The sequence below is a fragment of the Mizuhopecten yessoensis genome, unplaced genomic scaffold (assembly GCF_002113885.1).
Source record: "Mizuhopecten yessoensis strain PY_sf001 unplaced genomic scaffold, ASM211388v2 scaffold716279, whole genome shotgun sequence".
Lineage (NCBI taxonomy): Eukaryota > Metazoa > Mollusca > Bivalvia > Pectinida > Pectinidae > Mizuhopecten > Mizuhopecten yessoensis.
The window spans coordinates 499,831-517,595 of record NW_018480037.1 but is presented as its reverse complement, the minus strand read 5'-3'; the positions used below and the strand labels follow the sequence as shown (position 1 = coordinate 517,595).

At 36.4% G+C, this 17,765-nt stretch overlaps 1 protein-coding gene across 1 annotated transcript in view; it reads left to right on the top strand.

Annotated features, from left to right (window-relative positions):
- Nucleotides 1-17,765, top strand: part of LOC110442565 (myosin-I heavy chain-like) — a gene marked incomplete in the record, with an annotated part of 108,068 nt that overhangs the window by 49,675 nt on the left and 40,628 nt on the right. The window contains 2 exon segments of the mRNA XM_021486232.1: nucleotides 2,665-2,771; nucleotides 9,140-9,297. Coding sequence (XP_021341907.1) covers nucleotides 2,665-2,771; nucleotides 9,140-9,297 — 265 coding nt within the window.

The following is a 17,765-nucleotide window of genomic DNA, read 5'->3' as shown; positions in this document are numbered from 1 at the left end:
GCTTTGGTAGTGAAATTGGCACTGTGAAAAATACCCTTAACAACCATCTGTCAATCTGTAGATGGTGTTTTACATGCCCTATTCAGTAAACCAACTCTCTGAAATTCTCTGATGATATCAGATCTTATTTAAGGTCCTACTCAAGTCTCTCCATCTCTCCATCCTTGTTCAATATTTGACAGCTGATGTATCGCCATTATCTCACAATGAACTGTGGAGATGAGATGCTCTGAATTATTGATGGTTTCTGAGAAAGCAGATATTATACTTGACAAAATTATTCATTTTATGCAGTATTTGCCTGTTTACATGTAACGGAGATTTTATGCTAAAGTGTGGCGACCTGGCATATTCAGGGATATTTCTCTGCGTCTGTTTAACATTGTAATCACCTCTGTATTTCTTGTCTATTTTTGATTACTCGTTTAAACACATCTCCTTATTGCATTTCTCTGTTGCCTATCCAAATACCCCTGTTTCTTGTATTTCTTTGTGATGTCCATCTATATAAGACTCATCTGTATGTATTGTGTTTCTCTATGTTGCCCATTTAATACCTCTGAATTAATTATATTTCTCTGTTGCCTGTTTAAACACCTCTATTTTCATAGCATTTCTGTATTTATTGTATTTCTCTGTGTTGCCTTTTTAAACACCTCTTTTTTTCAATATCTAGTGACACAGACTTCTTTCTAACCTTTTAACCTACACACTACACAGTTAAGTGTGACCAAGAAGTACACATAACACAGAAATGTTTTCATCCAAAAGGATAAAAAGGAATTGTTTCTGCAGAATGATAACTATTGATGTTTGCAGAACGTTTAGCTTTATAAGTTATTTAATAAACTAAATGATTTATACGTAGTTATGGTAATAAGACACCATTTTATGGGTTTTCTCGATGTGGAAATTCATGGCAATCAAATTGCAGACTCAGACTGTGATTTGAAGTCGGCTCTATCTTTATTACAGCCTTCTGACTTTATGTTCCTTTTACACAGTTTAAACTATGTGTTGCACAGACTGTCGTGTCAGAATGGCAGTCAGCCTGGAATGATACATTGATAATGAATAATATTCACTTAGCCTTCCATAAATGAATGGCTTCCTTGCTACAGGAAAAGACATAGCAAGGTTGTAACCCGTCTTGTGATCAATAGACCAAAGACCAACTGTTCTAAAATTCATTGACAAACCATTCACAGTACAGCACTTTATGATTAACTGATAATCATTCACAAAAGGGAGCATATCAACTTGTGAAAAATTTGAATATTTTTTTGTTGAAGTGTGAAATTGATGTACTTTTACTGTAATTATAGATTAACCAATACTTTTTACTATAATTTTAGATTACCTAGTATTTTGCATTTAGAGATTATACACATCAATTGTAACTATAATTTTAGATTTCCTAATATTTTGCATTTAGAGATTATACACATCACTTGTAACTATAATTTTAGGTTAAGGTAATAGGATTGTGTCGCCATTTCTCAGTAGAATTTCTTCAAATTTTGTAGTTATATTGCTTTGAAGGAAAGAAAATTTTCTGCCACAAAAAAATTATAGGTTGTAGAAATTTATGTAAAAAGGAGTGACTTTTGAAAAAAAAAAATGAAAGACACAATTTTTTGCAAAATAATATCAATAAAAATGATACAACCATAGATTAGTATTGCATTAATGTATATCAATTTAATAAATGCTGAAATTATGTCAAATAAATTATCTATAAACGATTAAAAATTGACATTTTATAACCATATTAAAACCATATGCACATAGTAATTGCAGGTAAGAGTTATCTTCCTTGAAAAACTTCACAGTATTGAAATAGGTAGCCGATTTCCTGAAGTACAGAAAAATGGATACATGTAGCTCATTGATAAAAAAAACCAACTGAATTAATGCCTGCATTGCTTTGAAATACTTTAATATTGAGAGAAAACACTGTTCTGTTAATAATAAACATACAATATTCATCAGTTTAATATTAAACATTAGAATATGTGGAAATTGTGATATTGTCTCCCTGCATTGGATTTTCAACTAGGGATGTACTTCCTACTTCTGTTTATCAATACAATCCTATGACCTTGACTAGTATTTTGATGTTAGAGATTATATACAGATTTTAGAATAATCAGTACTTTGTACTGTAACTTTTAGATTACCAGGTACTTGGTACTGTACCTTCTAGAATGAGGCCTTTTCTCAGTACATGTATTTACTGTTATGGCTATTTGTTCATTTTCCCCTCCAAGTTTGTTCGGAGGTTTGGGAGAGGTTTGGGACTATGGTTGCTCATGATACTTTGACTTTTTGAAATCATCTTTTAATGTTTGTTTGTTTTGATGTATCAATTTTTTTCTCATGTAATATTGATTAATACTTGTGTGGTCCTTAATGGTCATATGGTGATGTTGGGCAGTTAGTTTGAGATAATTAGCATGAATTAAATGGTCTAAATTTTATGTACATTTTACCACTGATGAGCCCTAAACAGACCAAATGACTATATGGTACAGTTAAGATGTTCACTCTGTTTGACTTTCTGCTTTGACAAACTAAAATTTAAACAGGTGCTCCTTTTGTTGTATTTAGAGTTATTGTTTTAAAGAAAATCATCTTCAATGATTGACTTTCTAACTTCTACAGATTACCTGCGGAAGAGAGAAGCTGTCCTTATACTTCAAACAAACTTCAAATGTTTCCGCTACAGGATAGCCTTCCAGAGGAAGAGGCGTGCCATCATTTGTATACAGGTAAGAACATTGCAAGCCTTAGGGACATGTGTTCTGACCTCCATTGAGCCTTAGGGACATGTGTTCTGACCTCCATTGAGCCTTAGGGACATGTGTTCTGACCTTCATTGAGCCTTAGGGACATGTGTTCTGACCTTCATTGAGCCTTAGGGACATGTGTTCTGACCTCCATTGAGCCTTAGGGACATGTGTTCTGACCTCCATTGAGCCTTAGGGACATGTGTTCTGACCTTCATTGAGCCTTAGGGACATGTGTTCTGACCTTCATTGAGCCTTAGGGACATGTGTTCTGACCTCCATTGAGCCTTAGGGACATGTGTTCTGACCTCCATTGAGCCTTAGGGACATGTGTTCTGACCTTCATTGAGCCTTAGGGACATGTGTTCTGACCTTCATTGAGCCTTAGGGACATGTGTTCTGACCTCCATTGAGCCTTAGGGACATGTGTTCTGACCTCCATTGAGCCTTAGGGACATGTGTTCTGACCTCCATTGAGCCTTAGGGACATGTGTTCTGACCTTCATTGAGCCTTAGGGACATGTGTTCTGACCTTCATTGAGCCTTAGGGACATGTGTTCTGACCTCCATTGAGCCTTAGGGACATGTGTTCTGACCTCCATTGAGCCTTAGGGACATGTGTTCTGACCTCCATTGAGCCTTAGGGACATGTGTTCTGACCTTCATTGAGCCTTAGGGACATGTGCTCTGACCTTCATTGAGCCTTAGGGACATGTGTTCTGACCTTCATTGAAGATGAAGAGCTCTAAATGGTTCTGGTACTTCGACCAGGAATATATGTTGCTAGGAATGTTTTCTGTCACCCTGCTGCCATGGTATAACATGTATAGAATATGTATAGAATATACATGTTAGCTTTCATAGTATTTTAATTAGAAGTGCAATTAATTGATGATTAATTACCTATTGGCTGACTGTACATGTATCTTGTTATACAACAGTGTTCTTGGGAATACATGTTCAAATCTAGGGGCTACCAGCTCAGGTCAGGCTGAAAATACATATGCTGTGTTATTTACTTGCATCTCGGTCCTTTGAGAGGATTTAAAGAATCTTTACATGCACAAACAAAGCTAATAGATAATGTTTTATCGGCCTACATTGAATTTGGGCTCCATTTGAAGCCAAGGTCACAGAGATATGTTCTAAATAATCCTCTTGAACCTTTATCTTTGTCTGCTCCTTGAATTCTAAACCAATTTAGTGAAATTTAATCATATCAAATCGATATAGCCTGTATGCACTGGGTAATATACCCATGACCTTTCATCCTTTTTCAAGGTTATTTCTCAAAACGATAAACTTCAAAGGAAAGTTTTGTTTCATTTCTTGTCTGAAAGAACAATTTATAACACATTAAAAGTCTCATAAGAACGATACCACTAGGCAAAACCTCTCATCTTCCTGCCTTTGGGATATTATGAGGATTTCTTTCAAAAACATGTTAATAAAATTATATTCAGAAATTGCCCAATGAAGCTTTGACTAAATTTATATCATTACATTGTTTTAAATTACGTGTAATGCTGTATATGCCCTTGAACAATTTATGGATTGTGTAGGTTTTTTGAGATGTTTTGAAGTACCATCTCACGGTGATGGGAGAGTTAATATTACACTGTTATTTTATGATTAATACTTTTATATTGATATCAGTTTTAGTTCTCATGATTGTGTATAAATAAAAACTTTATACAAAGTCTTGAAAATGTTAGTGTATAAATATTTGTTTTTATTCTAAGTCTTGAAAACGTTTACAGGTATATCAGTCATGATTTGTGTTAGTTTTTTTTCCTCAAAATATATTATACATTTGAGTACATTTAGTTTTCAAAATAGGGATTTAAAAAATGGAGGTATGATAAGAAATATGGCTTTTCTTGATAATAAAGATACATATGACAAAGTTTAAACAGAGAAAAATCAAGGTCATTGTTACTATTTATAGTAATTTATTGACTAATTCAGTGACATTAGCAGCAACTTCATTTCTGAAATGTTTTTTCTTAAAACCTTTTGCAAAATTAAAGAATGGGAAAACCTAAAACGATTTTGTATTTCAAGGTTTCTTTTTCAAAGCCAAGGTCACCCTTATTATTTATAGAAATTGGTCAAACATTGACACTGGTTTGCACGGGAGCTGAGACAGTAATGTTGTACAGACATGTTATTGTTTATATTTGATAGCCTAGGCAAGTTACATTAAAACCTAAGCGTTATGGATGTCCATGTCATGTCGGGCCCTAGCTTGATTGTCTGTGGATGGGATAACTGGTATACTAGTGGTATGTGGTATGTAAGAGATGTGTGGTATGTGGTATATTAGTGGTATGTGGTATGTAAGAGATGTGTGGTAACTGGTATATTAGTGGTATGTAAGAGATGTGTGGTAACTGGTATATAAGCGGTATGTGGTATGTAAGAGATGTGTGGTAACTGGTATATTAGAGGTCTGTGGTATGTAAGAGACATGTGGTAACTGGTATATTAGAGGGCTGTGGTTTGTAAGAGATGTGTGGTAACTGGGATATAAGCGGTATGTGGTATGTAAGAGATGTGTGGTATGTAAGAGACGTGTGGTAACTGGTATATTAGAGGTCTGTGGTATGTAAGAGACATGTGGTAACTGGTATATTAGAGGTCTGTGGTTTGTAAGAGATGTGTGGTAACTGGTATATTAGAGGTCTGTGGTATGTAAGAGATGTGTGGTATGTAAGAGACATGTGGTAACTGGTATATTAGAGGTCTGTGGTATGTGAGAGACGTGTGGTAACTGGTATATTAGAGGTCTGTGGTATGTAAGAGATATGTGGTAACTGGTATATTAGAGGTTTGTGGTATGTAAGAGACGTGTGGTAACTGGTATATTAGAGGTCTGTGGTATGTTAGAGGTTTGTGGTATGTAAGAGATGTGTGGTAACTGGTATATTAAAGGTCTGTGGTATGTAAGAGATGTGTGGTAACTGGTATATTAAATGTCTGTGGTATGTAAGAGATGTGTGGTAACTGGTATATTAGAGGTCTGTGGTATGTTAAAGGTCTGTGGTATGTAAGAGATGCGTGGTAACTGGTATATTAGAGGTCTGTGGTATATTAGTGGTATATTAGAGGTCTGTGGTATGTAAGAGATGTGTGGTGTGATATAGAGGTTGCCCTGTCTTGTATGACTTTACTGACACTTGGTGATTTACTTGTCTTCTAAGAATAGCAGATTTATCCAATTTACACCATGTTTTCCTTACATGCCCTGCGTGGCATTTGTGTCATTGAACCTTTTATATGGCTAGTCAGGACTTAGCTTGGCTTATATCAGCAGCACATGGTAGACTTCATGTGTAACTGCAGAGGGGATATTTGTCAAGTTATTCAAGCAACAGAAGTACAGGATAGCAAGTGACATGATTAAGCTTGCAAAACCCTCACATTATACTCAGGAACAAAAATATTGCACTGCATTTTCCTGAAGAAAATATAATAAACATTGTGTAATTAATATTACCTCAAATTAATGACACTGAAAAATGTATTTGTATGCATGCCTCGCCTACAAGTTGCCACACTTGAGAGTTTTCGATTAGTTATGACATTTGACCTTTACAGATTGATGTCTTTGCTACAACCTTAATGATAATATTGCTGGCATGCATGCACTTGTTTAATGTACTTATATATCATTTGTTGAATGATTGAGAAAAAAAATAAAAAATCCTATGGGTTAAAATTATCCTTAATGTTACTTCCTTTGCTTGCTCAAGAAACGTGATATTATCTGCTTCACTGAAATATAGAGTAGGCCAGTGATTTGTATCTCTCATAAATGTTAACCCTGAAATTGTATTGCCAGTTAACAATCACCAATACAAAGATTCAATATTACGTTCAGGAATTTTGTCAGAGATGACAGCTTGATATTTTTTTATTTTTTTTTAAATGACAAATTCAATTTTCTCCTTTTCCATTTTGATGATAGAGAGTGTGGTTGCATTGACACACATACATGGCACATGGAAATTTGAGGTACGAAAATGTGGTACAAATAAAGCTGCTTTAGAGAATTATCTAGAAAGGAATGGTACAGTGTTGCAAATTGGATGCAGGCTATTGTTTTGTGTCAAGGGAAGTTGTATTTATGCAGTCTATCTATAATTGATTTCTGCTTGTACATGCTTATATGATCTTTTGTGTGTGATAGTATTCTTCAGTTCCTGTTTGAAGTTAACTCCAAAGTGATGGTGTGATAGCTGCTACAAACATCTAACAAACATTACCATGCTACCAGGGAAGCCATTCTAGAAATGTTGAGGTTTTATTTTTTAAAGTTTTCCAGCCTCAATTCTAAAATACATAATGGATGACTTTGACAATGGTATATATGTCTCTAGAGGCTTCAGACTTAACCAGTAGAACTCCTACAAAGCCAAGCTCGATTTCACAGGCAAATTACCATTTCCTGCATGGGGAGGATTCTTGGAGCTATTGATTTCTAGTTCTGTCATTCCCCTACGAATTTGCGTCCTCTCGTTTTGGGAATCCATTGCTGTATATTAGGGTTGTTTTTTCCTGATTGAAATTGAATTCACTCGGATCTGTTTACCAGCAATGTTATAAAGACCGTTTCGCCACTACTTCGACCAACATTTTAATTTTCCCCTCAAGTCGATGGCGTGATTTAATTCCAAATGAATTAAAAACTGATGAAACTAAATTTCTACTATTTATGGAAGGCGACTGTTGCCATCAACCTATCAGTCACTGCTGTGTTTACTTGGGCACAAATGGGATATTAAAATAGATTGAGATAAAGTTTGTGGAACGAGGTAACCTTTATGTATCATATTGGTTTCAGCTGTTAATTAAGAATCTTGGTTTGATTTCCCCAGGAATAATTTTGTTGGTAAGGTTTTAATTTGTCAAGTCGTGTCTAATCAAAAATAAAATGCAATGGTATTCTTAATAAGTTGTAGGGGTTTATTAGGGTCTTTATGATTGTTTTAATCTTATCTCTATCACCTTGTCTGTCACAAAGTGTCTGTACGTTTATTTGATGGTGCATTGTCATTCTGTCCATAAACAAGTCCTCTACAGAACCATGAGGCATAGAGTCAGAATATTTAGCTTGTGTCTTGCTTCAGTCAGGATACTTTGACAACAATCTATTCTAGCTGATGAAACGTTTGGCGTCTACCTTAGTGTCTATACACCTATTAATTTAATTATTTAAACTAGGCTGTTCTTTTGTGCATGCAAATATTTGTCACATGATGCCTCTAAAAAAAACAAAAAAAACACAACAAGCTGCATATTTTTATCATTTCTGACCCTGCAGGCAGATGGCCTTTTTTTGGCTATTTTATCTGGATATTTTTGGGAAGGATTTTTCATATTCAGTCGCCATTTGGTCGACAGACAATGAATAATAAACATTGATGTCATACTTCAAACCAGATGTTTATTTCAATAAGTCACATAAAATTTGTGAGTGAGGTTTTTGAAGAGTGTTGATCTGTTTGAAAATAACTTAGAAGTGTTATTATATCAAAGACGTGGTAGAATTTCAAATTCTCTATACCCAACACCAAACAACTGGAGATAGTTGTTCAGGCATATGTGGATGAGAGGGATCAATGGCAATATGTAGAATTATAAAAAAAAAAATCCAGGTTTGAGTAATTTAATCATGTAAAGGATACAGGTCAATATCCCCACTCCACTCTGGTAGAAGATTACGGAAAACCAATTTGATTACAGAACTTTTCCCATTTAATCGGGGTTTGTACATTGGATCAATTACAGTTAAAGAACCAAATCTTCTTATCTGAAGATAATTAAAATAAACTTGAATAACAGCACATTTTGTTTAAATTTCAGTTGAATCAGCAAAAAATCAAATTAGGACTGAAAGTGAATTTAAGAGCACTGTAATTTAAATTTCTTGAGGATACATCAGGAATAACAGAATCAAACTAGATGCTGGTGTATCTGAATGCTATTGATTGTACAGATGTACTAGGTGTACATGTGAAGATCACAGCTATTCACCTCACTGATTGGAGTAGCTGGATTATCCATGTGAAATGTTCGATGGTTGATGTATGACCATTCTGTTTGGAGTAGCCAGATTATTCATTTAAACCTATATACGGTCAGATTGATGGCAGTTAGAAACGTCACTGGAGTCTGTGTACATGCAATGGCTAAGACAATGAGTCTTACTCTCTTACAGCACAAGGCCTTAAAAACCATGAAAGAGTCTGAATAAAGAATTCAAAAAGCTGATTTTCTATACTCAAATTATTCAAAACATAATCCTTTTTTATTTGTAAGATTTTTTTCATTATTGTTTCTTTCAGAAATATGTCCGAGGAATGTTTGCCCGAAAGGTGGCAAAGAAGTTGAAGGAACAGAAGCGCATCGAAGAAGAACGGAAAAGACAAAAGCGACTTGAAGAGGAGCGATTGGCACGTGAGAAAGAGGAAGCTGACAAAGAAATCATTGAACAATCTCTTAGGTTAGTGTCACTTCATTCTCAGCTTTTCTTTTCTAATTTTACTTTTAATAATAAAAGAACCTATTTGCGTTACTAGGCTAGACTGCAGATTGCTGTGGCCTGCCGATTTGACCTGAATACTTCTCATTTAGAACTCCTGATGGTTGGGAGAAATCATTGCACTTGTGGCTGTATGGCATTTGGATATGAATGAATATTTCACGTATAGCTGTATAAGAAAAAATATAATTGTCATCCTTCCAAATCTAAAACATTGAAAATTCCCCCTGGAGAATTTATATATAATGGAGTAAAAGTAGGTCGGTAAAACTGAAGGGTTCCATTTTCAGACAGATTGGTTCCTGATAGAGCCCCAGTGTAATTTCATTTGGGCATAATTTTTTTTCTTCAAAACATTTAGAATTGATTTTATCGTGTTGTTATTACACTGAAATATCTTTTGTTGAAGTGATGAATTTATTTAGAGTAATATGTGAAATATTAATTCCTGGAGTCGTTTAACGCAACTTGCTGTTGGCTGACTCCAAGCACCGCAGCAGTGCATGGCAGAATACCATCAGCAACGCTGATGATTTCTCTTTTGTGTTGTCAAAGATGGCACCAGTCCCTTGTGATTGTGAAGTGCATTAGGTCAACCCCATGATATTTTATTCGAATAGTGTAGTAAACGCCAATGTTTTATCTGAATGTTCCAGCACCTTGAGTCGCCCAGAGCTAGTCAAGAAACTGAAGTAGGTTTACTGGATGTCGTACATCTGTAGTGTGTGTAGCTATTTTTTCATCGGTGTGTCACCAGCTGCTTCAGCTCCGTCTCCGATGACTTGGTGAAACGGAGTGTCAGTGTTCTTTATGTCACAAATATACCGTAATTTCCTCAGCAGACCTATGTTTATGTTTTGTTAACCCAATCTTTAACTAACATTACAAAACCTATCAACCAATTCTCACGTTCTACAAGAAATTTATAGGCTAAGCTATATAATGGCGACTTTTTCCATGGATTTTTCTTAACCTCCAGCTACAAAATCAAGATGATGATTATATTCCATCATATCAAGTCTTTCTCACTGAAAAAATATAATCTTTTGGATGCAAATCTGTAAATTAGCTGTACAGTATGTTGTTTCCATACAAAACTTTGACATAGAACTGTCTGCCCAGATATGGTACATGGTATCATCACAGGCATATTAGAATGGTAATGTAAGACCTTCGCACATTTTCATTTATTTTTTGTCCTGCATTCAGATATATCTCTTTGTATTCTGAAAAAGTGTATTTGTCAATATGGTTGCTCGGCTTCAAGTGTATACCGGATTCACATTGTCCACATGACATGATGCAAGACTGTAAACTACCTGTTGTATAGTAGAACTAGGTCACAAGGTGAGTGGTGTTGTGTTGATGTTGTCTGTGTGTCGTCTTTAGCTGTTGTTTTCACTGAGACATCAATATGGGTACAGTTTGATTACATCACATCAAACAAACAAAAAAGCCACGTGATTAAAGGAAATAGGGAAAACCAATTAAAGCCATCTTCTGAATGATGCATAACCACTCATTATATTTTTTGCCCTGATTCCATGCTTGATGAGTTAAATTTAATCTGCTTATGGAGATTACAATCATAACAGTATTGATTCTTCCGTTATTTTCAATTAGGCGAGAGGCTAATTGCAAGCCTTCTGTAGCAGAATTGATGTTAACAATATCAATGTTGTGTTCATGCTGAATAATCTCTTGTTCAAAGTTGTAGTGACAATATCAGATCAAAGACGGTGACCTTGTTAGATTAATTAATTTCCTGAAAATATGGATGGTTATCATATCCTTCCATGTTGATCACTTTGTGTAATGAATCTGATAATATGGTGAGCAATCATGTACATCTAAGTGGGTGACTTTGTGTGTTGAGCCTAATAATATGGTGAGCGATCATGTACATCTAAGTGGGTGACTTTGAGTGTTGAGCCTAATGATATGGAGAGCTATCATGTACATCTAAGTGGGTGACTTTGTGTGTTGAGCCTAATAATATGGAGAGCTATCATGCATATCTAAGTCGGTGACTTTGTGTGTTGAGCCTAACAATATGGTGAGCTATCATGCCCATCTAAGTGGGTGACTTTGTGTGTTGAGCCTAATGATATGGAGAGCTATCATGTACATCTAAGTGGGTGACTTTGTGTGTTGAGCCTAATGATATGGATAGCTATCATGCACATCTAAGTGGGTGACTTTGAGTGTTGAGCCTAATGATATGGAGAGCTATCATGTACATCTGAGTGGGTGACTTTGTGTGTTGAGCCTAATGATATGGAGAGCTATCATGTAAATCTAAGTGGGTGACTTTGTGTGTTGAGCCTAATGATATGGAGAACTATCATGCACATCTAAGTGGGTGACTTTGAGTGTTGAGCCTAATGATATGGAGAGCTATCATGCACATCTAAGTGGGTGACTTTGAGTGTTGGGCCTAATGATATGGAGAGCTATCATGTAAATCTAAGTGGGTGACTTTGTGTGTTGAGCCTAATGATATGGAGAGCTATCATGCATATCTAAGTCGGTGACTTTGAGTATTGAACCTGATAATGCGGAGAGCTACCTGTAGCCAGTAAGAAGGAACAGTCGTTTCTGTTTTTATAGGGATCTCGGTGAGACATTAGAGCCTACAGATACGAGCCTGGTCGTGTGGGTTACACCTGATGTGTCAGTCAGTGGTATGGTCGACACGGCACAGGGCTAAGGCAATATCTGCTTTGGAAACAATTTGCCAGATCTCTTGAATAAAAGATGAGTGCTTTACCCAAAAGGTGTGGATTTGTTCTGCTCCATGTTGAAAAAGATTGATTCCTGATGAGAAATGAGTTTTGCTTTCTGTATTGACATGATTGTTCAAGATCCTGATGATAAACGAAAAACGTGATAATACAGATATGGATTTCTACACCGTAGAAATTCTGAAATTTTAACACCATTACATTTATATCAGTAGATCTGTTTGCTACCTTTACATAGCAAAATCAGTTATCTAACTTGACAAGCTCAATTGCTATCCACCGTTACAGAGGCATATTTGCTGTCCGCTTAACACATGTTTTAAATATGTTGGCTACTTTTACACAAGTAGATTAGCTGTCTAATTTATACAGGTGTTTCTGCTATCTTCTGGCTACCTTTGCAAAGGTAGATCTCCAATCTATCGTAACACAGGTGGTGTCATTGTCATTTGATTTGGTTCAGCTGTAGCATTGGATGATTCTGTACATTATGCACAGTAAGGCCTTTCCCTAGACATGAATTTGGAATGATCAAGTCCCTTATATTTAAAATTTGATCTCCTAAAAAAATCAACAGTTCTAACCAAGAACTGATGTGCTGATGAAAACTTTATTGAAATACGATGCTTGTGATCAGAGATTGATTTTCACACATTGAAACATGATGAAAGTTAATCTAATAGTTGATGGTATAGTCCCTCTGGAGAAGTTGCCCAGTGTTATTGGTCCTGGTCATGCTAGGAGTACTGTATTAGCCCAGACAAGTGTTCCTTGGTGAGAGGAGGTCATAATGGATTGATACCACGGGGACTGTAGCTTTATCTTACACAACATTGTCAGCACACATGATAGACATAGATTGGTAGAACTTAATAAAAGTCATAGCGGACAGAACAACACTTATTGCACATTGAAGAGGAAGTAAGTTTTTGAAACATTGGAGGCGATATCTATCCTTCTAGTGTTTCAGTGAAGTTATTGCGAAGCAATGCAATATTGTATCCTACAGACTATTGTTATTTCTCCTGTAAGAGGACATTGTTCTGGAAGTTTACATTAGACCATGTGGTGAAATGACAGTTATTTATATACCCCAGCGTCTGCTATATCTCCATGTGTGAAGACAGAAACTGTAAAAAAAGTCAATTTTGTTTCCCGAACCTGTAATGCCTTAGATAGCTATTCCTTATTAGTGGATGAACCTGGGCCAATTTCCCACCGATATTGATATTGAGTGGACGATTTCTATATTTGTATCAAGGCTGCTGTGTATCTATGTGTAAGACATATACCTATACCATGATATGTAATGTATTTGCTGAAATAAGTGCCCTTCCCCATACAGTTTCATGCCAAAAAAAAAATGAACAACCCCCGTAACTGTCTTGGCATATTTTTTTCTAAGTATTATAGTTAAATGCTGCAATCTCATGCCCAAAATTTAATATAACTTGATAGTCTCTACTAAAGTTGATTTTTCCCAGATTGAAGCACACTGACAGTCTTCATGTGGGAGAAAACCGAGTGCCTTGAGAAAACCTGCATGGTTGGCCAGGTTGCCCCATTCTTTTTTATGTCCAATCAGGAAATCAAACCCTGGCTGTATATATATATGGTAAATAAGGTAAATTAAGATATCGGCACAATATGGCAGGGAATTTTCTAGCATAGGATATAAAGGATATTACAAGTATGAAAGGGACATTGACAGGATATTGCAATCATAAATGTAAGAGTTGTCCTCATGTCGTTTTGGGATTATCAATACACAGAATTTTTCTATTAAGTACAGAGCACAATGTTCTCCTGTTTCAGCAGTCAAGGTGGATATTTGGATTAATAATCAGGGATCACATTGTCATTTAAGAGTTTCTTATACAAAGTGAAGTGACCTTAAAACTTTTTATTTTTTTATTTAAGACAACTGTTGTATGGTCCCAATGCTATGTATATCTATTGGAGGATCCTTTGACAACTGTTGTATGGTCCCAATACTAGGGTTGTATATCAATTGGAGGGTCCTTTGACAACTGTTGTATGGTCCCAATACTTTGTATATATCTATTGGAGGGTCCTTTGACAACTGTTGTATGGTCCCAATACTATGTTGTATATCTATTGGAGGGTCCTTTGACAACTGTTGTATGGTCCCGCAATACTATGGTTGTATATCTATTGGAGGGTCCTTTGACAACTGTTGTATAGTCCCAATACTATGGTTGTATGACTTTTAGAGGGACCTTAGACAACTGTTGTATGGTCCCAATACTATGGTTGTATGACTATTGGAAGGTCCTTTGACAACTGTTATATGGTCCCAATACTATGGTTGTATGACTGTTGGAGGGACCTTTGACAACTGTTGTATGGTCCCAATACTATGGTTGTATGACTATTGGAGGGACCTTAGACAATTGTTGTATGGTCTCAATACCATGGTTGTATGACTGTTGGAGGGTCCTTTGACAACTGTATTATGGTCCCAATACCATGGTTGTAAGACTGTTGGAGGGACCTTATACAACCCTTGTTTGGTCCCAATGTCATCATGGATTGACTGTTGGAGGGCCCTTTGACAACTGTTGTATGGTCCCAATACCATGGTTGTATGACTGTTGGAGGGACCTTAGACAACCGTTGTATGGTTCCAATACCATGGTTGTAAGACTGTTGGAGGGACCTTATACAACCCTTGTTTGGTCCCAATGTCATCATGGATTGACTGTTGGAGGGTCCTTTGACAACTGTTGTATGGTCCCAATACCATGGTTGTATGACTGTTGAAGGGACCTTAGACAACCGTTGTTTGGGCCCATTGTCATCATTAAGTGACTGTTGTTGTTTCCTTAGACATTAATGTTGTATGATTCCAATACCATGGTTGTATGACTGTTGGAGGGTCCTTTGACAACTGTTGTATGGTCCCAATACCATGGTTGTAAGACTATTGGAGGGACCTTATACAACCCTTGTTTGGTCCCAATGTCATCATGGATTGACTGTTGGAGGGTCCTTTGACAACTGTTGTATGGTCCCAATTCCATGGTTGTAAGACTGTTGGAGGGACCTTAGACAACCGTTGTGTGGTCCCAATGTCATCATGGATCGACTGTTGTAGGGTCCTTACACATTTGTTGTATGATGCCAATACCATGGTTGAATGACTGTTGTTGGATCCTTAGACAATTAACCCTTGTATGGTTCCAATACCTGCATGGTTGTATGACTGTTGTTGGATCATTAGACAACCCTTGTTTGGTCCCAGTACCATGGTTACATGACTGTTATAGAGTCCTTTGAAAACTGTGCCATTGCTGACATACATGGTTGTATGACCATCATAAGATCCTTGTTCAACTATTGTATGACTGATACATACGGTTGTATGTCTGTTATTGGGTCCCTGTGCTGTTTTTGTAAACTGCTGATGTCATAGTACATTCCCGAGGCTGCTACAGTGGTGTTGTAGGGTCGGTTCATTGGCTCATCCATCCAGATTACATTGTGTCGCCTGATCGCGGTCCAAAGGAACTAAGTGGCGAACACAATCCCAGTCCCCAGAGGATGTTCTGTAGGCATGCGAGGCCGCCATCGTATCGTAGGCGAGATTACTTCTCAACACTGATTACTGTGTGGCATGCAAAACCCATTTTGTAAGAAAAGAGATTCTTTATCGCTTTTGTGAATGATTTTACGGGATTAATCTGTTGGATTGTTCAATAAATAAAATCATCTTATTTCTTTTTTTTCTTTTCCATTCCTTATAGTCAGAAATCAAACATGAAGTATAAGGGTAATGCTACCATGTTGTAGATGACTTCGCTGGACTTAACTGTTGAACAAATTTATGGATGAACATACACAAAATTTATTGATGTTACAAATTTTCTGAACAGGACTTTCACAGTATGTAAACATCCACTGTGAGATCTAGATGTATAATGCATGGTGTAGCGGAGTAAACATCCTAGCGTTTCCAATAAATCAAATTAAACTCGAAACAATTATATTGAAATATGATACCAAATTCCTTTAGAAAAGAAATGCAGCCAATATATAAACCGTTCAATGGTAATTTTGAATGTCAAATACTCTTTCCAATATTTTTTTTCTCTTCCATTATTACAACCTATAAAATCCCCGAGAGTCTGATATTCAATTTTGATATGCTGACTATTTCTCTATTAGCCGGCTATAAACAAAAAAGCCAATATATCAGAAACATTTATGTATCCCGTAATAATAAAACGACAAAAGCAATAATTGTCTCAGTCTGTTGAGCCAAGATAATGAACAAATCAATAGTTGATGGTTAAAAGTTGAATTTATCTTGGCTGCTGCTCTTAGCAGACTGATTGACGACATTTTTTTATTGCAATAATATTTTGGTGATATTCACCAAATCGAAAGCTTCAACAATTATCAGTCATAGAGTGGGGCAATGTCAGGAATGTGTTTGACAAATGGTGCAATAGGGTCAGTTGATGATGCATAATTTATGAAACGAACCCTGTTGTAAGTCACGATGTACACTCCGAGCTATAAGAACAGGTTATCCCTTACAGCAAGCTAAAAGATCGGCCATGCCATTACCACAAAGATTAACTGTCACTGGTACCCTGTCCCTGCTGACAATGCATTAATCACAGCGAAGGGCCTTTTTAGTAGGAGCTGTGACGGTTTCACTGTGAGGCTGTGTGGAACTGCCGTGGTAGGAGACCAAACACAAAAAGCTTCCAGTTCATTGCAATGTATGACTTGTATAGCCATTAGGATGGTTTGGCTGTCATATTTAAACTGTAACATCAAAGCATTGTTCGGAGATGCATAAATAGCAACACCCCCTTTATTAATCTGTCCCATAATACTTATCGGGAGGTTTCCCAAGGAAGTGTACCCTACTAGTAGTAGGTTTACGTCCTAGATAACATTAACAGAGCTATGAGAAAATGTACAGGGGAAGCTACAGAGAAACCTCTCTAGTATGGATCTCATTTTGATTCCCAAAATTTCAAAAATATCTGGAGGGTAGCACAGCTTCTGGAATTATAAGCCATTAAAGTGGTCCCAGAAATTGAGATCAGATCCTGAATTAGCATCCAAACATCTTCGGATAAACAACATTTCATCCTGTAAATTAGCATCCAGGCAATCTCAAATAAACTGGATTTTATTCTGAATATTAGCATCCAAACATCCTTGGATAAGCAGCGTTTTATCGTGGACATTAGCATCCAGACATTCTCAAATAAACTGGATTCTGTCCTCTATAAACAAGATTCTATATAAATGTCAGCTTAATGTCAGGAATTGGCTTAATCTGATCAGGAAAGTCGGGATTTGTTCCAGACGTCAGAAAGTCATTGTGGCGTTTGTAAATGATTGTGTGTCTGAAATAGACAAAGCAGTGAGTACAAATATCTAAACAAGTACAACTTCATAGGATTTGAAATGTGACAAAGAAGTCTCGTGGCGGTCGGCTATTGTATTAATGTCACTGCTGTTGAATCCTGTGTATCTACCCACACATAGGGCTCCAATTTCAAGAGATTTCAGTGAAAAGGAAGTATACATTATAAGGATCAATACAGCTAATAACAGTTGCTATATAATAATGCAAAATACCCTGTGTAAGCACTTCCTGGTATATACGAATGTTAACGGCATTACAATGACCTAAATACC